Source organism: Chiloscyllium plagiosum, chromosome 41 (genome assembly GCF_004010195.1).
Source record: "Chiloscyllium plagiosum isolate BGI_BamShark_2017 chromosome 41, ASM401019v2, whole genome shotgun sequence".
NCBI lineage: Eukaryota > Metazoa > Chordata > Chondrichthyes > Orectolobiformes > Hemiscylliidae > Chiloscyllium > Chiloscyllium plagiosum.
The window spans coordinates 14,826,437-14,853,205 of record NC_057750.1 but is presented as its reverse complement, the minus strand read 5'-3'; the positions used below and the strand labels follow the sequence as shown (position 1 = coordinate 14,853,205).

At 45.3% G+C, this 26,769-nt stretch overlaps 1 protein-coding gene across 1 annotated transcript in view; it reads left to right on the top strand.

Annotated features, from left to right (window-relative positions):
• The window catches only part of LOC122542711 (spectrin beta chain, non-erythrocytic 4-like), a 216,701-nt gene that overhangs the window by 98,213 nt on the left and 91,719 nt on the right, over positions 1–26,769 (top strand). Inside the window, exons 17-19 of the mRNA XM_043680691.1 lie at positions 23,113–23,376; positions 23,747–23,971; positions 25,676–25,765. Of these exons, the coding sequence (XP_043536626.1) occupies positions 23,113–23,376; positions 23,747–23,971; positions 25,676–25,765 (579 nt within the window). The remainder of the gene's footprint in view (positions 1–23,112; positions 23,377–23,746; positions 23,972–25,675; positions 25,766–26,769) is intronic.

Sequence of the window (26,769 nt, the reverse complement as noted above, 5' to 3'; positions counted from 1 at the left end):
GGGGGGGCGCTATCTAGGGGTGGACCAGGGTTATTTAGGGTACTGTGTTAGTTTGAAAGTCCTGGATTAGTTTGGGGTTTGAGATTATTTGCAGGTGTTGTCAGTATCTGTGGTTGCACACATCATCGTTTCATGTTAGTATTGCTGTTTATGAAACTGTATCACTCTGTGAAATATTTGTAAAGGATTTAAGATGTGAAAGGGTTTGTTTTAGAAGGTTCTTGACTGGCTCTGGTTGTGTAAGTAGGTCAGTGTTGTGTTGTATGAAATAAATAATATAGCAGTGGGCCTATATGATACACTTGCATCCTAATTCAAGGATGGCTTCAGGATGATCAAATTTATAATGTGATGTGCTGGGCTGGACTGAAATATGCAAGGTACAATATATAATACCATGTATAACATAGGTGTAAGGTGGAATATGTACAGTATATATAATGTCATTGACTGGATTGTATATATTATTTATGTTGCATGGAAGCAAATGTTAGCATGTAATGCGTATATAATATATCGGTTACTACTGACAGGACGGATCTAAGTTCCAATGATACAGGTGTTGTTGGCTGGCCAGCATTTATTGCCTGTTCCTAATTGCCCTTGAGAAGTTAGTGGTGAGCTGCCATCTTGAACTGCTGCAGTCTACATTCTGTAGGTAGACCCACAATTCCCTGAAGGAGGGAATTCCAGGTTTTTAACCCAGTGACAGTGAAGGAATGGTGGTATATTTCCAAGTCAGGATGTGAGTGGTTTGGATTGGAGCTTGCAGGGGGTAGTGTTCCCATGTATCTGCTGCCCTTGTTCTCCTCAATGGAAGTGGTTGTGAGTTTGGACGATGCTGCCTCAGCATCTTTGGTGAATTTCTGCAGTGCAGCTTGTAGATAAATGGAGATGGTAGGTGTATGATGGAGACTATGCTGAGGAACTCCTGCAGAGGTGTTCTGGAGCTGAGATAACTGACCTCCAACAACCACAACCACCTTCCTATGTGCCCAGGTATGACTCTAATCTGTGGAGAGTTTGCCCCTGATACCCATTGATTCCAGTTTTGCTCAGACTCTGTGGATGCGACACTCAATCAGATGTGGCCTTGATGTCAAGGGCTGTCACCTATCACCTCACCCTCTGGAATTCAGCTCTTTTGTCCATGTTTGTACCAAGGCTGTAATGAGGTCAGGAGCTGAGTGGCCCTGACGGAACCCAAACTGGACGTCACTCAGCAGGTTATTGCTGAGCAGGTGCTGCTTAATAGCATTGTTGATGACCCCTGCCATCACTTTATTGATGAACGAGAGTCGACTGATGGGGCAGTATTTGGCTGGGTTGGATTTATCCTGCTTTTTATGTATGCGACATAACTGGGCAATTTTTCCACACTGTGCTGGAACAGCTTGGCTAGGGGAGCAGGAAGGTGTGGAGCACAAGTTGTCAGTACTACTGTTGGAATGTTGTCAGGGCCTGTCGCCTTTGCAGTATCCAGTGCCTCCAACCGTTTCTTGATATCTTGTGGAATGAATCGAATTGGCTGAAGACAGATATCTGTGAGGCTGGGGACCACTGGGGGAGGCCGAGATGGATCATCCACTCAGCACTTCTGGCTGAAGATTGCTGCAAATGCTTCAGCCTTCTCTTGTGCACTGACATGCTGGGCTCTTCCATCATTGAGGATGGGGATATTTGTACCTCTTCCAGTAAGTTGCTAAATTGTCCACCATTATTCACAACTGGATGTAAGCAGGACTGCAGAGTTTAGATCTGTTCCGTTGGTTGTGGGATCTCTTAGCTCTGTCTATCACTTGCTGTTTATGTTCTTTGGCATGCAAGTAGCCCCGGGCAACTGTTTTTGTGGAGTTTGCACATTCTCCCCGTGTCTGCGTGGGTTTCCTCCGGGTGCTCCGGTTTCCCCCCACAGTCCAAAGATGTGCAGGTCGGGTGAATTGGCCAGGCTAAATTGCCTGTAGTGTTTGGTGGATTAGTCAGGGGTAAATATAGGGGGATGGGTTTCTCTTCGAAGGGTCGGTCTGGACTTGTTGGGCCGAAGGGCCTGTTTCCACACTGTAGGTCATCTAATCTAATCTAATATAATCTAGTCCTGTTTTGTAGCTCCACTAGGTTGAGGCCTCATCTTTAGGTATGTCTGATGCTGCTCCTGCACTTTCCCTTGAACCAAGGTCGATCCCCTGGCTTGATGGTGATGGTTGAGTGGGGAATATGTGGGGCCATGAGGTCACAGATTGTGCTGGAGTACAATACTGCTGCTGTTGATGGCCCACAGCGCCTCATGGATGCCCAATCTTGAGTTACTAGAACTGTTCGAAGTCTGTCCTATTTAGCACGGTGACAGTGCCACACAACATGATGGAGGTTATTCTCAATGTGAAGGCGGGAGTTTGTCTCCACAAGGATTGTGCGGTGGTCACTCCTACTGATACTGTCATGGACAGATCCACTTGTAGCCGGCAGATTGGTTAGGATGAGGTCAAGTATGTTTTTCCTCTCATTGCTTTCCCTCACCCCCTGCCACGGACCCAGTCTAGCAGCTATGCCCTTCAGGACCTGACCAGCTCCATCAGTAATGCTGCTACCGAGCCACTCTGCATGGTGGGGATTGAAATCCCCCTCCCAGAGTACAGTTTGCACCCTTGATACCCTCAGTGCTTTCTCTCGGTGTTGTTCAACATGGAAGAGATTTGATTCATTAGCTGCGGGAGGGTGGTACGCGTTAATAAGCAGGAGGTTTCCATGCCCATATATAGGACGATGTGCTGAAACTGTGAGATTTCCTGGGGTCCGGAGTCAATGTTGAGGACCCAGGGCAATTCCCTCCCAGCTGTACACCGCTGTGCAGCAAGCCAGGACACAGGGATGGTGATGGTGGTGTCTGGGACTGTGTCAGGATGTTGCTTGGCTAGTCTGTGAGACGGCTCTCCCAATTTTGGCACAAACCCCCAGATGTTAGTAAGGAGGGGTTTGTCAGGGCTGTTTCTACTGATGCCTTTACCAGCGCCTCGGCTGATGCCAAGTCTTCAATCTGGTTTCATTTCTTTATTCAGACTTTGAAGTGATTGATACAACTGAGTGGCTTGCTAGGCCATTTCACAGGGAGGTTGGGGGTCAACTACATTGCTGTGGTCTGGAGTCACGTATAGGCTAGACCAGGTGGGGAAAGCTGATTTCCTTCCCTGAAGAGTATTAGTGAGCCAGATGGTTTTTTTTTTCCCAACAATGATTTCACAGTCACCGATCGACTCTTAATTCCAGATTTTTTTGTTGAATTCAGATTCTACATCCGCAATAGTAGGATTTGAACCGGCATCCCCGGAACATTGAAGCTACGTTTCTTGAGTAATAGTCTAACAGTAATACCACTAGGCCTTTCATAGAACAGAGAACATTACAACGCAGTACAGGCCCTTCGGCCCTCGATGTTGCGCCGCCCTGTCATACTAATCTGAAGCCCATCCCACCTACACTATTCCATGTATGTCCATATGCCTGTCCAATGACGACTTAGATACACTTAAACTTGGCGAATCTACTATCGTTGCAGGCAAAGCATTCCATACCCTTACTACTCTCAGTTCCCCCATAAGTAATCTTGCCTCTGTCGTCAGCTGGAGATCTCTTGTTAATTTCACAATGACTCAACTGCAGTCAGTGGGATTACACAGGTGACTATGGCAGCTAACCTGCACGCAGCAAGATCCCACAAAAGGAAATGAGGTGAACAAAACATGATTTGATGTTGGTTGAGAGATAAACATTGACAGGAAAGCAGGGAGAGCTTGCCTGTGCAATTTCGAAATCGTGGCATGGAACTTTTGCTTCCAGTCATGTGAGGACAGATTAATGTTTAATGAAAAGCAGCACTTCTGACAGAATGGCACTCCCTCAGCGCTGACCCTCTGGGAGTGCAGCACTCCCTCAGCACTGACTTCCCAGCATTATAGCACTCCCTCAGTACTGACCCTCAGACAGTGCCGCACTCTCTTAGCACTGACACTCAGACAGTACAACAGTCCCTCAGTATTAACCAACAGTACAATACTCCCTCAGTAGTTACTCTCTAATAGTGCAGCACTCCCTCAGTACTGACCCTCTGACAGTGCAACACTCCCTCAGTGCTGACCCTCAGACAGTGCAGCATCAACTCAGCACTGACTCTAAGGCAGTACAACAGTCCCTTAGTGCTGATCCTCAGACAGTGCAGCACCCGCTCAGCGCTGACCCTCAGACAGTACAGCTCTCCCTCAGTATTGACTTTCCAATAAACGGCACCCCTACAACAGTGCAGTGTTCGCTCAAAACTAACTCTCAGGTAGTGTAGCACTCCCTCAGCACCTACCCTCCAAACAGTGCAACACTCTCTCAGCATTGACCCTCTGACAGTACAACACTTGCACCTTTTTGATGGAAATCTGCCATTCTTACCTTGTCTGCTCTACATGTGACTCTAGACCCATAATATTGCATTTAAGATAATGATAGAGTGGCAATAAATAACTGATCTATCCAACAATACCCACATCCCAGAATGATCAACAAAACACCCGTAGAGAGCACCAGTACAGGCTAGTGGCTGCTTTTTACAGGCCAGAGACTTTTTCATTGTAGCCAGGAATTAGGGATGATGATTATTAACAGGAGATATTGTATGGATCAGTGCTGACCCTGAAACTGTCTGTTATTTCAAGGTGGTATTGTTTTAAAAAAAAAGGCAGTCATGTTCAATACTGTGGGAGCGGTGTACCCAAGCCTCCTGCAGGAGCCACTGTTCCAAACAAGGCAAAGGACAAATGACTCTCTACAGCCTATTTCATAACATTGAGTGGTAAGTCATTCCCAACCCTTCTTGTAAAATAGGTGTAACTTAGAGTCATAGAGTCATACAGCATGGAAACAGATCCTCTGTCCAACCAGTCCATGTTGACCCGTTTCCAAAATTAACTAGTCCTACCTGCCTGCAATTGGCCCATATCGCTTCAAACATTTCCTATTCATGTACTTATCCAAATGTCTTTTAAATGTTATAACTGTACCCATATCCACCACCTGCCCTGGCTGTTCGTTCCCCACATGAACCACTCTCGTTGTAAAAGAAAATTGAACCTTCATGTATTTTTTTAAAATCCTTCTCCTCTCACTTTAAAAATATGCCCCCTAGACTGGAAATTCCCCACCCTAGGGAAAAGACACCTGTCATTCATCTTATCTATACCCCTCATTTTATAAACCTCTTGCTAATCTATTCTGTAGAGATGTTTTTCTTAGAGACTCTCATCTCTGTCGCGACTTATATCACCGAAGTTCAGCGTCATAAAGAACGTGAGGTGTTGATTGTCTGGCTGATGCTGATTCTGCAGAAGCTTCTGGAAGGTTCCTGTTTAGTTCAGTCACCCAGTTATAGCAGTCAGCTTTGCGGAGGTTTTTGATGCGTTTTACCAGCAGCTGAATACAGGTGCGTATTAAGAATAATTTTTTGCTCCACTCGTAACAGGAATTTTACAATTTATGGAGCACATAAAACTTGGAAGAATGAGTGACTCTGAGGAGAGTAGTGTTTAAAAAAAAAGTTCAGAAGGATGTTGACACATGGTGGAGTGGGCGGATAGGTGTTGGCAGATGACGTTCAGTATCAGAGAAGTGTGAGGTAATATACATTGATGGGAAGATCATGGACAGACTGTGTACAAAATAAAGCTTCCACCTCTATAGAATGTACAAGGGCAGAGGGGCCTGAATATATATGCGTAGAAGTCATTAAGTGTAGCTGCACATGTTGAAAGATTAATTAATAAAGCATACAGTATCCTAGGCTTTATTACTGGGACATAGAGTACGAGAACTCTAGGAGGTTATGTTGAAGTTGGACTGAGAGCATACACTTGTTGGATAAGAAAGTCTAAATCTTTCCTTTGTACAAACCTAACCGAGCCGAAGTTAGTTTGTTGGTATTGAACTGAAATCTACAGTTTACACTCTACAGGTGCTAGCTTTCAGCAGGGTTTTTATTCAAGAATTACAGTGAACGAGCAGATTAATTCAGGGACAGCTGAAACTGAATCCTCATTAAGTGACTCAAATAGTCCCTTTTGTTGAGAGTATGTAAAAATAGCCAACCTGGGGTGACTTAGCATGTGAACACAACTTCCAGTGGAATGCTGGGGTTGAGAAGACTCAAAGAGATCAGGGGGTAAAGAGCAAAGGTGTTTGGTTGCTTTTCCCTCAACGAAGTAGTTGTTTGTTCAGTATACTAGTCGAAACAAAAATGAAGGGCTTTAGTTTATGTTTCAAACTCTAATCTTTTGTTTCTTAAAAATACCTTGTTAGGTATAAGATAGTTACAGTTGTAAAATAAAAATAGAAGAAAGGATAAAGAGCAAGGAAAAAAATGTGACCGAGATGGCAGGTTGTGCATTGTTTCCTCTTAAGTTTTCATGCTGCTTCATGGATATCTGTGAAAGTGTGTGGAACCTCCCAGCACAGCCATATATCTTAGAGGGAATGTTATTTGGTTGATAAATTGCTGCTGAAGTACATGGGTGCTGCTGGACACCAAGGTGAACAATCTGTGGCAAGTGATTGATCTTAATGACTGGTGTAGTGGCCTACGGCTGCTCCAGTTTCATCTGTTCTGTTATTCTTTTCCATGGCCCATATGCAAGATTCTGAAGGGACTGGATTTGGTGGATATCCAGAGGATGTTGTTTCTTGTGGGAGAGACTAAAACAAGGTGACACTGTTGTAGAATAAGGTGTTTCCCATTTAAGAGGGATGGCAATCTTTTTCTCTTAATGCGGTGTTTGCGTGTGGAATTTTCTACTGTGGAAGGTCGTGGAGACTAGGTCTTTAAATTTATTCAACTCTCAGCGGTTCGCACGGCTGCCTCACAGCACCAAGGACCCGGGTTCGATTCCAGCCTCGGGCGATGTCTGTGTGGAGTTTGCACACTCTCCCCGTGTCTGTCTGGGTTTCCTCCGGATGTTCCAGTTTCCTCCCACATTCCAAAGATGTGCAGGTCAGGTGAATTGGCCATGCTAAATTGCCCATAGTGTTAGGTGCATTAATCAGAGGGAAATGGGTCTGGGTGGGTTACTCTTCAGAGGGTCGGTGTGGACTTGTTGGGCCGAAGGGCCTGTTTCCACTCTGCAGGGAATCTAATCTAATCTAATCTAAACTTCAGTTAGATAGATGTTTTGTAGATAAAAGAATCAAGGATTATAAGCAGCAGGCAGGAAAGTGGAGCTGAGACCATAGCGTGATCAGCCACGTTCTTATGGATGATGGACCAAGGGGCCAAATGGTCTCTTCCTCATCCTTAGTCCTATATGCCATGTTCTCTGTATGTTCCTCATCCTAATGTACCTGCTTTTGTAATCAGCTTCCACTGCCTTCTATTTATTGACCCATTTGCCAGACGGATTTCTAATCTCTCACCACCTTAGGTATCTGTTATCCTTCACTGCCATAAGGACAATAGTCCGAAGTATTCCAGCAATTCCTCAGAATGGAAGTAGCTCACTGCGGAAACCTTCCTGAGAAACCCCCTTTCCTCATGTCTTTTATTTCTGTTCTGAAGCGTGCGGCTCTGATTGTCCTCAGCCGAGGACTGACCAGTGATTTTAAAGTTCCAGCCTTGCTTTTATATTCTGTACTTGCTTCTATAAATCCAAGTTACCCACTTTTTAATGCACCTTAACAAGTTTCGCTGCTGCTTTTAAGCAATACATATATACAATATATGCATTCTTTTCATCCACACTATGTATAATTGTACCATGTAATTTCACAGCATGTTAGTGACTGCAAGCCCATCACTTCATACCTCTCCACATTGACGTCCAAGTGCTGTACAAACTCCCATTGCACCATCCTGTTTACAGCATCCAAGAGGGAAAACGTGGTGCTGGAGATCAGAGTCGAGAGAGTGGTGCTGGAAAATCGACGTTTCAGGCATAAGTCCGTTGAAGGGTCGATTCTCCTGCTCCTCGGATGCTGCCTGGCCTGCTGTGCTTTTCCAGCACTACAGTCGACTACAACGTCCAAGATTCTGGATCAGTGGTGCTGGAAGAGCACAGCAATTCAGGCAGCATCCGACGAGCAGCAAACCTGAACTGCTGTGCTCTTCCAGCACCACTGATCCAGAATCTGGTTTCCAGCATCTGCAGTCATTGTTTTTACCTACAACGTCCAAGAGCCATCCTCATAATTCTCTGGAGCCTCATCTAGGTCAAACAAAAAATTGAAAATGTCAAAGTTAAAAATCCAGGACCCTGTAAGGGACGACCAGGACATCTCCAGAGCGGAGTGAGAGAAGATGGTGCTCTTTGGCTTTTGCATTCAAGGCTTGGGTTCCAATGTGTAATAACATTTCTGAATGGGTTGACTAGGAAACCAGATTAAATAAAAAAAAGAAGTGATAGAAGAGCCTCCTTGTGTGGTGTGGTGGTAGTGTCCCTACCTCTGGACCGAGAGGCGTAGTTTCAAGTCCTGCCTGCTCCAAACATGTGTAATAACATCTCTGAGCAGGTTGATTTGAAAACAAAAGATAGGTCAAACACAGTTTGTTAACTTGGGGTATATTGATCCTTAAGGGTCAGGAAAAGGCAAGAAGATCATAGAATCCTAGAATTCCTGCAGTGTGGAAGCAGGCCATTTGGCCCATTGAGTCCACATCAACCCTCTGAAGAGCATCCCACCCAAATGCGCCCCCTAATTACCCTATCCCTGTAACCTTGCATTTCTCATGGCCAATCCATCTAATCCACACATCCCTGGACATGGAGTCTAATACAGTCGGGGAGTATTGGAGGGGCCATGATCTCATTGAAAGGAAAAAAAGAGTTGCGTTCCTCTCCTCCCAATTCCATGTTGCTTGAGCCTCTCCCTCTCTCCCTACCTTGCCCTCACCTTTGGTGGTCTGCATTGGCCTTGCCAGGCATTGCACATAATTTGATGAATTGGAAACGTGGGTGATTTAGGGTGATGGAGGATAATGGGTAGAAAATGCCATGGGTGACTTGGTGATAGAAAAGAAAGGAGCTGGGTTCTTCCCCAAAGGGAGTTGGCATCTGGACAGGGAAAGGATCCAGGTTGCATATAACATATATGACAATATGGACTGATATAACACATATTAAACTGTAGACTGTTGATAATTTATATTAAAGTACATACTGCACTTTCTATATGGACTGTACAATATATAATACAATATGCATTATAGATAATATATTATAACACAGACTGTGAAGATGGTTTATCATAACACATTAATGTATATTACAACAAGCATTGAGCTCTGTATAATATTACAGCACGGATTGTTGATTTTATACATTATAAGGAATAACATACGTTGTAACATAGATAATGTAGATTACAGCACAAACTATTCATGAAGCATATTACAGCGTAGACTGTGAATGATTCTATTACAAGACAAACTGTGTCATGTATATTGCAGCAGGGCTTATGCTCCTTATCGTATTACAACACGGACTGAATATATTACATATTACAGCAGGGATTTATTATAATAGGGATTGCAGTCTGGACTGAACTGAGCGTAAAATATTACAGTGTGGTTTGTGAATGACAGAAAAGACTGGGAGCAGCACAAGTTACAGCATGCGCTGGGCTGTTCATAATATATGTTACTACACAGTGGGTACATAAAATATTTGGCATGGACTATGTTTAATACATATAATGCACATTCTGCATCATATATAACAATACGGACTTTCGTATATTGCTGTAAGTGCAGGATTGCATAGAATTAGAATTAGAATTTATTGTCATATGTATTTTATGTCATTATTACAGCATGGACTGTCTAATATGCATTACAACATGGGCTGTATGTAATATGTATTACTGCCAAAACTGTATGTGTTATGAACCAGACCAGAGCAGACCCCCTCAAAATATTTTAAGAAGGTAGCCTGGGACCCTAATGTTTTTCTTATTTTAAAGGTAAATGGGAAGTGCCGTGTTCCAGATGTGAAGTGACTGGTCAAACTACTTGACGTTAAGCAAAACACAATTTATTCAAACACTATCGTTAGAATACAAACAAAAGAAAGAGGAATTTAGAATATCTTAAGTATTGGAAAACGTAACTGAATGATAGATACAGCACCTATTACTGATGAACTATTCCAACACAGTAACATCCCATAAATACACCCCTTGGTAAAAAGGCACATTCAGACACAGATTCTTACATGCATTTTTCCAGTACAAAAGCGGAAGAAACATCAAGAGAAGATTCAGAGAGATTAGCAGCGAGGGGATGTTCACTGATGCTTCCAACTCTTTTGAGACCTCAAAGGCTTCAGCTTAAAACTAAACTTAAGACTGAAAAGAACAAGGAAGTCAGGTCTGTGGGAGCTGGCCACACCCTAGGCTGCTGCTTCCATTGTTCCAATTTTAAAAAAACCAAGGCTCCAAACTTGTTTACTTTCTTCGAGACAGCTCATTACCTCTGCCTTGCAACCTCTCTTCAAAGAAAACCCGAATAGAATCACCTCTTAAAGTGACAGCATCGTCACAAACATAATGTGCAGCATGCACTGTATGTAATTGGTAATACTGCAAGGACTAGTCTGTGTTAAAGGATTGTGCAAAATGTGTGTTACAACATGGATTGTACTGCTGTAAATATATTGCATCTCGGAATGGGCATAATAGATAAATTGCAATTAGCTGGAATGTGTAGAAATTAATACTGCAGCATGACTTGGGATTGAATTGCAAACACTTTCAACCCCCAGCCCTTTGGTGAAGTTCATTGACACAGGTCCAGACTCCTACGTTTGACAAGGAGTGAGCTCTTTCCCTGTGAGGCCATCACTGCTCTGTTTGGGCTGCTGATGGAGTTATATGTTTCCTGAGGCCAGCACGGTTAGTGAGGAAATGGAAGCTTATTGCTGGCAGGAGGAGACAGCAGCCCAGACCCAGTGACAGAGCTCAGAGGTGCTAAATGTAGGTTATAGCTACAACTTGTTGGAACATGTGCAAGCTTTGGCAATGTCTGTGTTTACTCACCAGCTTGTGAATTAAACCAAGCAAACGAGTCACATTGAGTGCCATGTTGCTCCATGTTTCTCATTTGAAAACTGCAGTGGAACACAAGTGAGAAATTCCTGCTTAGGTCCGTGTTAATGTTTCCTAGAATTAGCTGTTGGGCATTCAGGTCTCTTTCAGTGTTGCCTGATCTCCATTTTAACAAATCCTTCACAGGATGTGGGCATCAATGGCAATGCCAGCATTTACTGCCCATCCCTAGTTGCCCTTCAACTCAGTGACGGATGAGGCTAATTAAGAGTCAACCACACAACTATGAGTCTGGAATTACATATAGGCCAAACTGGGTGCGGATGGTAGATATCCTGCCCCAAAGGGTGTCAGTAAGTCAGATGAGTTTTAACAGTAATTGGTGGTTGATGGTTGTCATGGTCACCATCATTGAGATGAGGTTACAATTGCAGATGTCATGCGTCGATTATAAATGCTACGATCTGTTATGGTGAGATTTAAACCCATTAGCATGGGGCCTCGGGTTTATAAACGCTGCACCATCGCCTCCTCACTATGAAGGGCCTGTCTCCTGGAGCATGCCCATTACATCAGAGGTGTCGGGTGTGTCCTTGAGGTAGGAGGGGGATACAGCGTCACTGGGACAACCAGCAATCTCTACATGCCGATGAGAGCATTGAGTTCTGAGCAGCACAGACGTGGTGGTGGTACCATTATTATTAGGGAAGTGGCAGCAGTCCCAACACTATCGGAGGTGGCACTGTTCAGCAGACCCTCACATATCAATTAATAAGATTGAGGTAGAATTCCCAAAGGGTCCTGGTGATGGGATGTGTTCCCTCTTGTGCAGGTCTTCAGGAGAGGCAGGGAGGGGAGGGGAGGGTTGCGCATGGCGACTAAAGTACGGACACAAATGAGTTCCTTTTTGCACAGGCTTGTTGGTGTTTGGAGTACTCTCCCCAGGAGAACAGTGGAGTTTGTGTCATTCAGTGCACTGGAGGCTGACTACTTTAGATCTTTGCCCGATACGAAGGAGTTATGGGGCGGCACGGTGGCTCAGTGGTTAGCACCGCTGCCTCACAGTGCCAGGGACCCAAGTTCGATTCCACCCTCGGGTGACCGTCTGTGTGGAGTTAGCACATTCTCCCCGTGTCTGTGTGGGTTTCCTCCGGGTGCTCCAGTTTCCTCCCACAGTCCAAAGATGTGCAGGTCAGGTGAATTGGCCATGCTAAATTGCCCGTAGTGTTAGGTGCATTAGTCAGAGGAAAATCGTGGGTTACTCTTTGGTGGGTCAGTGTGGACTTGTTGGGCCAAAGGGCCTGTTTCCACACTGGAGGGGAATCTAATCATCATCATTAGAGTTGAGCTTTATGGGGCTCGGGCAAGGAGATTGGCCACAATGAGATCAACCTCGATACTGTTGACCAGCAGAGCATTCTAGAGTGGCCCAATGGCAACCTCCTGCTTTGAATTTTGACGTCCTCATGTTCCATTTCATATGGACCCACGAATTAGGAACAAGTTTAGGCCGTTTGGCCCCTTGAGCCTGCTATTTACGATTTACAAAGATTGTGGTTGATTCCATTGGGGACTCAACTCCACATTCCTGATAACCTTTGATTCATTACTAATGAAGAATTTGTCTACCTCTGCCTTGGAAATATTCAATGATTCCTCCCCACCGTGCCCCAGGAGTTCCAAAGACCCATGATGACCCCTTACTTTTAAATAGTGCCCTGCCCCAGTTCTCGTCTCTCCCACACAGGCATCTATCCTGTCAAATCCTCTCATAGTCTTGTGTGTCAACGTTTCCACCTCCCATTTTTCCAAACTCCAGCGGATACAGGCTCAGCGTAACCAGCCTTTCCTTATAGACCCTCATCCCAGGTATAAATCGAATGAGATTTCTCCTGAATTGTGTCTAGTGCATTTACATCCTTTCTTACGTTCGGCGACCAAAACTGTACACAGTATGTCAGATATGACACTACCAGTGTTTTTTATAGCTGTAGTAAAACACCTCTACTTTTATATTCCATTCTGCCACTTACATTAATCAACAGCATTCAGTTTGCCTTCCTAATCAGTGGCTGTGCCTGTGAACTAACTATTTATTGTGTGAGGTAATGATGCTCACTTAATAAGCTGCTGCAGGCTCGATTGGCAAAATGGTCCCTCTCTGCGCTGTAACAATTCTGAGATGGTCCATGTATCTGGACGCTAAGATCCCTCTGCACCTCTGAGTTCTATAATGAAATAACACTAACATGACATCTTGATTTTCCATTCTTCTTGCCAAATTGGGCAAGTTTGCAGATTATACTCTGCATGCCTCTCCCCCTGACGTACCTGTCCAATTCCGCGTTAGCTTCAGGTGGAGTCTGGCAGACTCCGATTACTCTGCGTGAAAATATTCCCTTCACCTGTACCGGAGAGCCGTCATCTCCTGCTTATTAACGCATTTACCAGCAGATTTACTCTATCCCTAACTCTCATTATGATGAAAATCTTGATTATGGAGTCGGGGGTCATCAGGGTGGAGCAGGCAGTAAAGTGGAATGAAGGTCAGAATCAGATCAACTAGGATATAATTGAATGGCAGAGCAGGTTCGATGGACTGCAGGGTCTCCTTCTGCTCCTGTTACCGATCATCCTCTGATTATTTCTTCACGATGAACGAGAGGTCATAGTTTTAGGATAAAGGGGTGGCAGATTCAAAACCGCCATGTGCAGGAAGTACTCTTTTTTTTTAGATTAGATTCCCTACAGTGTGGAAACAGGCCCTTCGGCCCAACAAGTCCACACCGACCCTCCGAAGAATAACCCACCCACTCGCATTTCCCACTAACGAATGCACCTAACACTACGGGCAATTTAGCACGGCCAATTCACCTGGCCTGCACATCTTTGGACTGTGGGAGGAAACCGGAGCACCCGGAGGAAACCCACGCAGACACGGGGAGAATGTGCAAACTCCACACAGACAGTTGCCTGAGGCTGGAATCAAACCTGGGACTCTGGTGCTGTGAGGCAGCTGTGCTAACCACTGAGCCACCGTGCCGCCAATGTCTCTCAAAGAGTTGTGAATCTGTGCAATTCACTACCCCAGGTACGCGCCAGATCACTGAATAAATTTAAGGTGGAGATAGATTTTTAATTAGTAATGGGTTCAAGAATATGGGGAGCGAGCAGGAAAGTGGAGTTGAAGCTGAGATGAAATTAGTGTAGGTCAAGCAGCATCCGAGTAGCAGGAGAATCGATGTTTCGGGCATAAGCCCTTCATCAGGAATGGAACCCTTCATCCGGAATTTTATGCCCGAAATGTCGATTCTCCTGCTCCTTGGATGCTGCCTGACCGGCTGTGCTTTTCCAGCACCACACTCTTGACTCTGATCTCCAGCATCTGCAGTCCTCACTTTCTCCTCCCTGAGATGAGATTAGCCATGATTGTATTAAACGACAGAGCAGGCTGGAAGGGAAAGCCTTCCTGTTTCTCTGACCTCCACTTCCTTTAATTGCTGACGTAGTGGAGGCTCCCCTTGTCTGGTGCTGCAGAATTGAGCAGCTGAAAGTTGATCTGGTAACTAATACAGCAGGTATTCGCTAAGATGCCACGCCAAAGGTCAATGCAGAAAATAGAGCTCATGGTGTAGAAAGTGACATGGTGCCGTGAATAAATGATTAACTCGCCAACGTCAACCAGAGAATATGCATATTTGCTCATTTTCTGGCTGGCAAGCTGTAGCAAATGGTGTATGACTGCTGGGACCTCAACTGTTTCCAATTTATATGACTAATTAGGAAGAAGGGATGGAAGATATGATTACCACCTCCGCTGCTGACACAGTCTTAGCCAGGAAAGTTATAAAGAGGTCATGAGGTTACAAAAAGATATGAACTGGCAAAGATCTGGTAAATCGAGCTTAGTGTGGGAAAATGTGAAATTAGAACATAGAACGTTACAGCGCAGTACAGGCCCTTCGGCCCTCGATGTTGCGTCGACCTGTCATACCAATCTGAAGCCCATCAAACCTACACTATTCCATGTACGTCCATATGCTTGTCCAATGACGACTTAAATGTACTTAAAGTTGGCGAATCTACTACTGTTGCAGGCAAAGCATTCCATACCCTTACTACTCTCTGAGTAAAGAAACTACCTCTGACATCTGTCCTATATCTATCACCCCTCAATTTAAAGCTATTTCCCCTCGTGCTCGCCGTCACCATACCTGGAAAAAGGCTCTCCCTGTCCACCCTATCTGACCCTCTGATTATTTTGTATGTCTCTATTAAGTCACCTCTCAACCTTCTTCTCTCTAACAAAAACAGCCTCAAGTCCCTCAGCCTTTCCTCGTAAGACCTCCCTCAATACCAGGCCACATCCTAGTAAATCTCCATTTTGGCAGGCAGACTAATAAAAAAAAGCTTTGAGGTGAAAGTGAGGTCTGCAGATGCTGGAGATCAGAGCTGAAAGTGTGTTGCTGGAACAGTGCAGCAGTTCAGGCAGCATCCAGGGAACAGGAGAATCGACGTTTCGGGCATAAGCCCTTCCTGAAGAAGGGCTTATGCCCGAAACGTCGATTCTCCTGTTCCCTGGATGCTGCCTGACCTGCTGCACTGTTCCAGCAACACATTTTCAGCTCTGATTAAAAAAAAGCATATTGTCTCAATGGCAAGAGATGACAGAGCTCTGAGATGCAGAGATTTGAGTGCCCTTGTGCATGCATGACAAACAGGTTAGTTTGCAGGTACAGCAAGTAATTGGGAAAGCTGATGCCATGTTAGCATTTATTGCTGGAGAACAGAATGCAAAAGGAGATAGCCTTTGCTGCAGTTATACAGGGCATTGGGAAGCTGCATCTGGAGTACTGTGAGCAGTATTGGTCACCTTATCTCAGGGTTGATGCAAATGCATTGGAGGCCATTCAGGGAAGGTGTACCAGAATAATGCAAAAACAAAATGCAACCCTTCATCAGTTTTCCAATGTCCTTCTGGATGGTGGATGTCTGGGGTTGGAAGGTGCTGTCAAAGGGAGTCTTGGTGATTTGCTGCAGTGCATTTATAGAGGGCACACACTTCCGCTACTATGCATCATTGGTACAGGAAGTGAATATTGTAGGTGGTGGATGGGGTGCCAGTACTGTGAGTTGATTTGACCTGGATGGTAGTGTTATTCGGGAAGTCAAATCGGAACATTGACCGAAGTCCATCAGTTCCAAGAAAGCATGTAATTGCAGTAGAGTGCCAGGGAGTAACCTTGTGGTGTTAGGAATAAAATGTTTCTGCTGTCGGCTTTATGAAATGCAGAATAAACATGTTGAAGTAATTAGTTTAAAGTTGACGTCCGGTCGGAATATTCAGCATTTTAGTTGGAGTTCAGTTCAGAAAGTGGAACACGTTTTCCTCACAGGGCAATCCAGTCAGTTCTGGGGAGCCAGTCACCTCAGCAGAATTGGTTTCTAGTCTGTTGAGCTTCCAAGCCAGGGGATTTTGGACAGAAATCTCCAGGATGTCAGAACTGAGCCAATTTAAGGCATCAGAATTCTGAGAGGTTCATGCCAGCAGACTCAGAGGGAATATTTTTAAAAAAGAAACATGTCAGCTCTCCAAGAGAAAGAAACTAAGGTGTGTCAGTTCAAAAAAGATTCAAAAAGCTGAGCTCAAAGTGATGATTCTCTGGGATTGAGTTTCTGTAATGGATGATGTTGGGAACTTTGGGTTGAAACATTTGTGTTAAGATCTTTCTAATTCTTCTAAAATTATAAAACATATAAAGCGTTTGTGTAAAGAATTCTGATTTCAAAAGCTCATGTTCCAATCAAACGCAGAAATTAAATTTTTGATCTATCAAGCCAGGCTTCATTGTGGGTTCTGACTTGTCCTTTATTACCATTAGCTGAGATCATAACACATTCCTGACTTGTGCCTTTTGGATAGTGGATAGACTTTGAGGAATCAGGAGGTGAGTTACTTGCTGCAGCATTCCTATGCTCTGACCTGCTCTTGTAGCCTCTGTATTTACATGAATTGTCCAGTTTCTGGTCAGTGGTAAGCCCAAGGATGTTGATAGTCGGGGGATTTAGTGATGGTGATGTCAAGGAGGAGATGGCTAGATTATCTTTTGTAAGAGAAGGCCATTGCCTAGCACCTTTCTGGTCCAAATGTTATTTGCCACTTTACAGCCCAGGCTTAGATATTGTCCAGGTCGTGCTGCATATGGTCAGAGATTGCTTCAGTACTTAAGGAGTAGCAAATGCTGCTGAACATTGTGCAATCATCAGAAAACATCCCACTTCTGATCTTCTGATCTTCTGATGGAAGGAAGGTCTTTGATCAAGCAGCTGAAGATGTATAGGCCTAGGTCTCTACCCCAGTTGATGCAGTGATGTCCTGGGATTCATAATTTTTAAAAATATTTGTCCACGGGATGTGGGTGTCGCTGGCAAGGCCCAGTACGTAACACCCAACCCTAATTGCCCAGAGGACAGTTAAGGGTTAACCACAAACCTATGAGTCTGTAGTCCCACGTAGGCCAGACCAGGAAAGGTCAGCAGATTTCCTTTCCTGAAAGAAGCTTCAGTGAACCAGATGAGGTTTTGCAACAATCAATAGCTTTTACATGGTTGCCAACAGACCAAGGTTTAATTCCAGATTTTTAATTCCAGGTTAGATTTCACCATCTGCCATAGTGGGATTTGAACCCCATGTTAAGGCCATAAAACATAGGAGCAGAAATTAGGCCATTCAGCCCTTTGGATCTGCTCCACTATACAATCATGGCTGATAAGTTTCTCAACCCCATTTCCCGCTTTCTCCCCGTAACCCTTGATGTCCTTGATACTCAAGAACCTATCTCAATCTTAAATATACTCAATGACCTGGCCTCCACAGCCCTCTGTGACAGTGAATTCCATAGATTCCCCACTCTCTGGCTGAAGAAGTTTCTCCTGATCTCCATTCTAAAAGATCTTCCCTTTATTCTAAGGCTGTGCTCTCAGGTCCTAGTCTCTCTTACCAGTGGAAACATTATCCCAAATCTACCTTATCCAGGCCATTCAATAATATGTAAGTTTCTACTAAATCCCCCCTCATCCTTCAAAGCTCCATCGAGTATCAACCCAGAGACCTCAAACATTCCTCGTATGTTAAGCTTTTCATTCCTGGGACCATTCTGTGAACCTCCTCTGAACATACTCCAAGGCCAGTACATCCTGAGATATATGGCCCAAAACTGCACACAATATTCCAAAACCAGTCTGACCAGTGTCTTATAGAGCCTCAGAAGTACATTTCTGCTTTTATATTCAAGACCACTCAAAATAAATGCTATCATTTGCCTTCCTAACTACAGATACAACCTGCATGTATACCTTGAGAGAATCCTGGACTAGAATTCCGAAGTCCCTTTGCACTTCACACTTCTGAATTTTCTCCCCATTTCGAAAATAGTCCATGCCTCTATTCTTCCTCCCAAAGTGCATGACCTCACACTTTCCCACATTGTACTCCATCTGCCATTTCATTGCCCACTCCCCTAACCTGTCCAATTCCTTCTGCAGACTCCAAAAGAGAAAATGCTGGAAAATCTCAGCAGGCCTGGCAGCATCTGTAAGGAGAGAAAAGAGCTGACGTTTTGAGTTTAACTGACCCTTTGTCAAAGCTGGTTATAGGACCCTTCAACACACCCCCTTACCCTTACACAGACCCCCCCACTCCCATCCCTGGTCTGTACTGGTTTCAGATTCCAGCATCCATAGTAATTTACTTTTATCCTTCTGCAGACTCCCCGCCTCCTCACTGCCACCTGTCCCTCTACCTCTCTTTGTTTTGCCTGCAAACATAGCTAGAATGCCCTCAGTTTCTTCATCTAGATTGTTAATGTATAAAGTGCAAAGTTGTGATCCCAACACTGAGCCTTGTGGAACACCACTTGTCAGCGGCTGTCATCCTGAGAAGGACCCTTTTATCCCCACTCTCTGCTTTCTGCCAGGCAGCCAAACTTCTGTCCATGCTAACATCTTGCCTCTGAGACCATGGGCCCCCTGAACACTAACCTTAAATTTTGGTTTATGAGGTCAGTGATGTTACCACTATATCACAATCTGCCCTTAAGGTTACCAACAGCCACAATCTTCTTCCGTTGTGCTAGCTCTGACTTCAACCAGCGGAGAGTTTGCCTCTGATCCCCATTGACTCCAGTTTTGCTCAGGCTCATTGATGTCACGCCCGGTCGAATGCAGCCTTGAGGTCAAGGGCTGTCGCTCCCACCTCCCGTCTGGAATTCAGCCTTTTGGTCCATGTCCCATGTTTGAACCAAGGTTGGAATGAGCTCAGAAGCTGAGTGCAGAGCAACGATGAGCATGTTATTGCTGAGTAAGGCAGCACTGCTGGTGATACCTTCATTACTTTGCTGATGAGTGAGAGTAAACTGATGGGTCAGTGATTGTCTCGATGGTTTGTGGACTCGACATACTTGGGCAGTTTTCCACATTGCCAGGCTGATGCCAGTGACTGTATTGGAACAGCTTGGGCAGAGACATAGCTAGGACTGGGCTAACCTGCTGGACTACACCATCACGGAGGATAGGGGAAGGGTGTTTACTGAGCCTCATCATCCTGTTAGTTTTTTATTCCAAATTATTTAATTAGGTGAATCTAAATTTCTTATCTAGCATAGTGAGATATTATTTAATTAGGTGAATCTAAATTTCTTATCTAGCATAGTGGGATTTGAACTCCTGTTTCCAGACCATCATTCCAGGTCCATTGTTACTTGGGACAGAAACCATGGGCCCTGTGGCTGCTCCCAGCCCCACATACAGGCTTTAACTTGAGCGTGGGCAGGACCCTTCAACACACCCCCTGACACTTACATAGACCCCCTACTCCCATTCCCGGCCTGGACTCACACATGGCCCCCTGACCTTCGCACAGTCCCCTGCCCCTGAGCCTTACACTGCCCCTTGCCCCTTTGACCCTTGCACTGCCTTGTGCCCTGTGATCCCCTCACAGCCCCCTGACTGTAGCCCTGTCCCCTACCCCTAACAGGCCTCTTGCTCCCTGATCGTCGCACAGTCCCTGCCTCCTGATGCTCACACAGCCCCCTGCCCCCAACCCTAGCACGGCCCCAACTGCTCCTGAACTCTCGCACAGCCTCCCTGCCCCTCGACTCTTATCACATGACCTGCCCCTGAATCCTTGTATAGCCCCTTGACCCCTGCCCCGACTCTATCACATGACCTGCCATCTTACTCTGACACAGCCCCCTGATCCTGGCACTGCCCCCTGACCCTGATCCTAGCACAATGCGTCCTCTCAAGTGTTGGACTTCAATGACTGAACCCTGAGCGTGAACATGGTCAGCTGGGCTCTCATCACCTCATTCTGTGACGAAGACCAATCAGAAGGATCTGTTGGTTAAGGCTGCATTTCCTGATTGGCACTGGATGATGACAGGTGTGCCAGTTTAAGGAATATTCCGGTGGCAGTTACATCACATCTGGGTTTTGCTGCTTTCTGTGTGCAGGGGAGGAAGGAGCAAGGGCTTTCTGACTCCATAAACCCTGGGACCACTGTTGCTCAATCCCTTTGCCACCTTGCATCCATCCTCTTCATTCATCCAGTTGCCACATTCCTGGGTTTGCAGGTTAAGGCTCATTAAGACCCCATCATGGGATACCTGTTTGTTGCCCACAGTTTGCCTGATAAATGTCCAAGGACATTATCTCTTCATTTCTGATGTATCTAGATGCCAAGGGCACACTTGACGTGCCAGGGATCATTTCCATTTGAGATGCGAGAGACATCAGGCCACAACCAAATTTATCCTTTACCCTCCCACTTCTGTCGCCCACTTCCCAACCTTTGATCTTCTACACAACAGGCTCCTCTTCCGTTTCACTTTCTGCCCTTTGTCTCTTGTCTTTTCCAATTCAGCCAATCTGAATCCTGCCCTCTTACCTCCCTTTCATTTGTCTCCTGCCCTTTCCTGCCTCACCCTTCAAGGCTGATCTTCTGGTCATCACTGGAGCTCCAGATTGGGTCACTGGATCACAAGGTTAACACAGGGTGACCCAGATGGTCGCTCTTCACATGGAATTGGCTGCTGTCCACATGAATCTAAAATTTGCTGGGTGAGCTGACATGAAGTGAAATGGTTATAAATTAATTGAAATGAGAAGGAAAAGAAATCTATGAAGTTTGCCTGATTGAAAAACTCAATGGCTCTGGTGATGACCTAATGATTCGAAAAAGTCACTGGTTTTAATGTGTTTGTGTCTGACGGAATGTCTGTGTGTTTAGAATGAGGAATATAAACTACAGCAATGATAACTAAATTGTCACAGTAACTCTGAAAGGCTGGGGTCTTGTTTTAAAATGGATCCAGTGAATCAGATGTGATAATGAGGATTGTTTACCAGCTAAACAGAGAGTGCTTGGTCACATAATTGTGCTATGTAAATATTTTACTCTTGTTTAGATAACACAAAGGCGGCAAGTTAACGACAACGCGAGCAAGTTGGCAACATTGCGATCAAGTTAACGACAATGCAAGTTCACAACAACGCGAGCAAGTTAGCGACAACATGAACAAGTTAGCGAAAATGCGAGCAAGTTAGCTGAGATCAAAATTCGCTCATACCAAGAGATAATCCTCATTGTAGGGAGGTGCAAGTAACATGGGATGGCTGGTGGCTCTATGGTTAGCACTGCTGCCTCACAGCACCAGGGACCCAGGTTCAATTCCAGCCTTGGGTGGCTGTCTGTGTGGATGGAGTTTGCATCTTTTGCCCGTGTCTGCATGGGTTTCCTCTGGTTTGCTCTCACAGTCCAAAAATGTGCAGGTCAAGTGGATTGGCCATCCTGAGTTGCCCTGTTGTGTCCAGAGATGTGCAGGCTAGGTGGGTTGGCAGATGGAAAATACCGTATTACAGGATCGGGTGGGTCTAGGTGGAACGCTCTTCGGAGGGTCAGTGTGGACTCGATGGGCTGAATGGCCTGCTTACACACTGTAGGGATTATGTATTTTTATACTTTTAACTACTAATGAGTTAATTTATCAAACTGATGGTTTCCAATGGTCAAACAGCCATTTGCCAGAGACTGGGTAGGTGCATCTGTTTGAACAAACCGTTTGTGTGAAAGGGAAAGGGTTTCAGAAAGCCTGTTTCAGGCTAAAGGTTAGCTCACGAGGGATCATCTGATCAGAGGCTGGAGGTTCAGACAAATTGGCTGATCCTTGCTCAAAAGACCTCTCAGAGGGTTCACTTGTGATTGTAAGTGTTGTTTGAGTAAAATGTTTGCAGTACGTTTTAGTACTGTACATTGCCTTAATAAAGAACATTGGGTATATCATGCTGTTTGGACTGTCGTGGGTTAGCAGTAACCAGATGGACCAGGGAAAGTAGGAATAAAAGCCAACACTGCTCTGGCTTTCTGTAAGAACCGAAAGAACTGTGGATGCTGTAAATCAGAAACAAAAACCGAAATTGCTGGAAAAGCTCAGCAGGTCTGGCAGCATCTGTTCTGAGGAAGGGCCATCGCACCTGAAACATGAACTTTAATTCCTCTTCACAGATGCTAAGCTTTTCCAACAACTTCTATTTTTGTTTCTGGTTTTCTGTAGTCTTGACACCTCTCCTAACCATATCTGGAGTGCTGTGTACAGTTTTGGTCTTCTTCCTTAAGAAAGGATAATTGTATTAGAAGCAGTTCAGAGGAGATTCAGTCAACTAATTCCTAGGCCAAGGGGTCATGCTATTAACCAAGTTGGGTCAATACCCATTAGAGCAGAGAGATGCTGCAGGGACGTGACAAGGTGGATGTTGTGAGGAAACTTGCCCTCGAAGAGCAGTCTAAAATTTGGGGCACAGATTAAGAACAATGGATCTCCCATTTAAGATGGAGATGAGGAAGAATCTTCTCCCCCAGAGGGTCACGAGACTGTGGAATTCTCTTGCCCAGTGAACGGTGGAGACCGGGTATATATATATATATATATATATATATATAGTGGTATACACTTGAGGCTCACTAAATTGTTTGGTCTGTTTTGTTTACAGGAGGGGCAACAGCTGATCAAGGAGAAGCCCGAACTCGCCTTAGATGTGAGGAAGAAACTGGAGGAGATTCACGACTGCTGGACCGTTCTGGAAAGCACAACACAGGCCAAGGCGAGGCACCTGTTTGATGCCAACAAGGCGGAGCTGCTGGTGCAGAGCTATGGCGAGCTGGACAAGAGGCTTTCCCAACTGGAGGGGCAGCTGCAGGGGGTAGACGGAGCGAGAGACATTGTCAGCGTCAACTCTCAGCTCCAGAAACTGCAGGTGAGGCGGCTGGGAGTCCCCACAACACTCGCTGCCCAGATCCCCATGGCTCAAACTGCATTTCCCAGCCTTACAGGAGCACGTGAGTCAACAGAGGAGCAGAGAGTGGGGTCAAAGGTCAGAGGTTGATAATTTCAGTGTTTGCAGGGTCAAGTTTCAGGGGTTGATATTGTCTGTGAATGGGGTCAAAGGTCAGGTTGATAATGTGAGCAGGATTAGAGATTAATATTGTCATTGAGCAGGTAAGGGGTTGATTTTGTCAGTGTGAATGATGTCGAAGGTTAGGTGGATGTGGTGGGGTTTGGGAAGGGAATGAGAGTGCACTTTTATTTACGTACGGGATTTGTCCATGACCTTGGCTGACCTGCAGGTGCTGGAGAATCAGATGGAGGGCTGGTACAAGGAGGTCGGTGAGTTACAGGCCCAGGCTGCGACCCTGAACCACGATGGGGCGGGAAAAGAAGAGGTCACCGAGAAACAGAACGTGGTCGAAGCACGAATTGTGCGTCTGATTGAACCATTGAAACAGCGGCGGAGGGTTCTGCTCGCATCGAAAGAGGTTCACCAGGTGACGAGGGATATGGAGGATGAGACTGTAAGTATCACACAGAGAAACTGTGCCTCTCGATCAAACAGAAACCATCTCACCAGCCTAAATATTCTCCCTCAGGCCGAGGGCACCTCTCTTTTTCTGAGAGGTGGATGTGAGGAATCCTTTCCACAAAACACTGGGAAGACCAAAACCTTCAGTCACTGCCATGGGCCCCTTCCCCTGATTCCTGTCACCAGCCGCTGCCTCATGAATGATGATTAAAATACAAACAAAAATAAAACTGGCATAACTTTAATTCTATCGAAATACTTAATAAAATAATACATTATTTAACTCCTAATCATCAACTTGGCGGCACGGTGGCTCAGTGGTTAGTACTGCTGTCTCACAGCACCAGGGTCCCAGGTTCAATTCCAGCCTCGGGCCACTGTCTGTGTGGAGTTTGCACGTTCTCCCCATGTCTGCGTGGGTTTCCTCTGGGTGCTCCGGTTTCCTCCCACAGTCCAAAGATGTGCAGGTCAGGTTAATTGGCCATGCTAAATTGTCCATAGTGTTAGGTGCATTAGTCAGAGGGAAATAGGTCTGGGTGGGTTACTCTTCGGAGGGTCGGTGTGGACTTGTTGGGCCGAAGGGCCTGTTTCCACACTGTAGGGAATCTAATCTAATCTAACTGTTCCAATATAACAACATCCTATTAACACATCCTTGGCAAAGGCAAATTCAGTAAAACAGATTTTCATCACGCGCTATCTCCAGTCCAGGAGAAAGGAACACCAAAAGAAACAGTTGAGCAGCAGAGAGAGAGCATGAGCTTTTTGCTGCAGCAGAGAGAGAGCTGTATCTATCAGCTTCAACCGCTAACTCCAAACCCCAACTGAAAGCAGAACTAAAACCCTGGGTGTGTGTGAGCCGGACTCCACCCAATCATGCATCTTTTATCTAAGGGAGCTCAAAGTTGTTTACTCACTTCTTCTGAAGCAGACATTCCGACACCACTGTGGCATCACCCCTCTGTAAGAGAAACGGCATGGAACAAATCTCTCTTAAAGGCACAGTACTGTCACAGTAAGCACCTCCAGATCCCCGCATACGTCCAGTTCTGGCCTCTTGTGTCTCCCCAGCATGGTGACTATGCTGCCTGGGCCCTTTGGTCTGGGATTTCATGGTTAAATCTCTCTTCCTCTTCATACCATCTTTCATCAAGCGTTTGGTCACTTATCTTAATGTAGTTACTCAGTAGCAAAGATGGTTTGATATAATCCTTTCCATGAAGCGAATGATTAAGGTCTGGGATGTGCTGCCTGACAGTGCTGCAGGCAGATTTAATCAAACCTTTACCTAAAATGGAAGGTTGCCAAGAGGCTGGGGGATGATAGGAGAGTGGCACTTGATGAATTTCTCAATGGGAGAACCAGTGCAGATAGGATGGGCCGAATGACCTCCTTCTGCATTGTAACAATTCAGTGTAACCGTATAGATAGGATGGGCCAAATGGTCTCTTGTACTGTAACAGTTTTGACAATACTCCTGCCAAGCCCCTTTGGATGTTTTATTACATTCAGGTACAATGCAATGTCTTCTTGTTATGCCATCGCTTTACTGTTGTGTCATATCGTGATGGGTGGTAGCATTAACACTGTTAATGCATTGAGCACTCTTACAGTAATGCAGGCAGCGCCTGTGTATGTATCTCCCGTATTTATCTTTGACTGGACAGGAAACTGACCATTCTGTGTGTTCCCGCAGCTTTGGATTCAGGAACGCTTGCCACGGGCAAAATCCAAGGATCATGGGAATAACCTGCAAACAGTGCAGCTCCTTCAGAAAAAACTGCAGGTGAGTGTCAGGAATGGGACAGAATTGGGAAAGGAAGCCTGGGATATAAGGTTAGATTGGTCATTTACTGTGATTGTCCGTATCATGTACTGCAGCGAGTTGCTAAGGCCCCAGCAGTATCTTCCTCCACACCCCCCTTGTAGCCGCTCCCTATCTTGACTTGGAAATATCTCGTTCTTTCAATGTCACTGGGTCAAAATCCTGGAATTCCCCCCACTCCTACAACAGTTACGAAGGCAGCTCACCACCACCTCCTCAAGGATGAGTGGAGATAAACAACTAACACTGACCTAGTCAGTGAACCCCTGTGAGGGAGTTTTAAGAAAGTGGACTGGATCAGGATGGGGGGGTATGACAGACTGTCTGCTCAGCATGAGCGAAGCTGTTCTCAGCAGACTGGTGTTATTCAGGTACGTCTCCAAGTGTGTCAAAGTAAATCTAACTTAAGTGTGACCTGTGCACGCACACAGTCACACACTTACACACACACACTCATACTTACAGATGTGCACTCTCAAAGACACTTACACGCACGCACTTGCATACACATATTCATTGTCTTAGAGACATGCAGTGTTACAGATATGCACATACACACTCAGCCACTCTTTCACATCAATCACTTTTGCACACATGCTCACTTATTCACTCTTTCACATGTGCATACATTCTCTAACTCAGTCACCCAGTCAATCAATCATACACTCCTACAATTGCTCACGCACCCACTTGTCCACCTACGCAGTCAATCAAACTCATACACTCATTCGCAGCCTCATACAGACACATCCACACTCTCACTCTCCACACATACGCACACTGTCACATATGTGTACACACATTCGCTTATTGACACACACATTTACTCACTCGGTCTCCCTCAAGCAGATACTCACTCACGTAAACACGCACACACATTTATTCATTCTGACACAGTCCGAAGTACACTGGCAATTTGTCAAACACTCAAGGTTAGTGTTGGCCTTGGGAAGATCGTGGGTTAG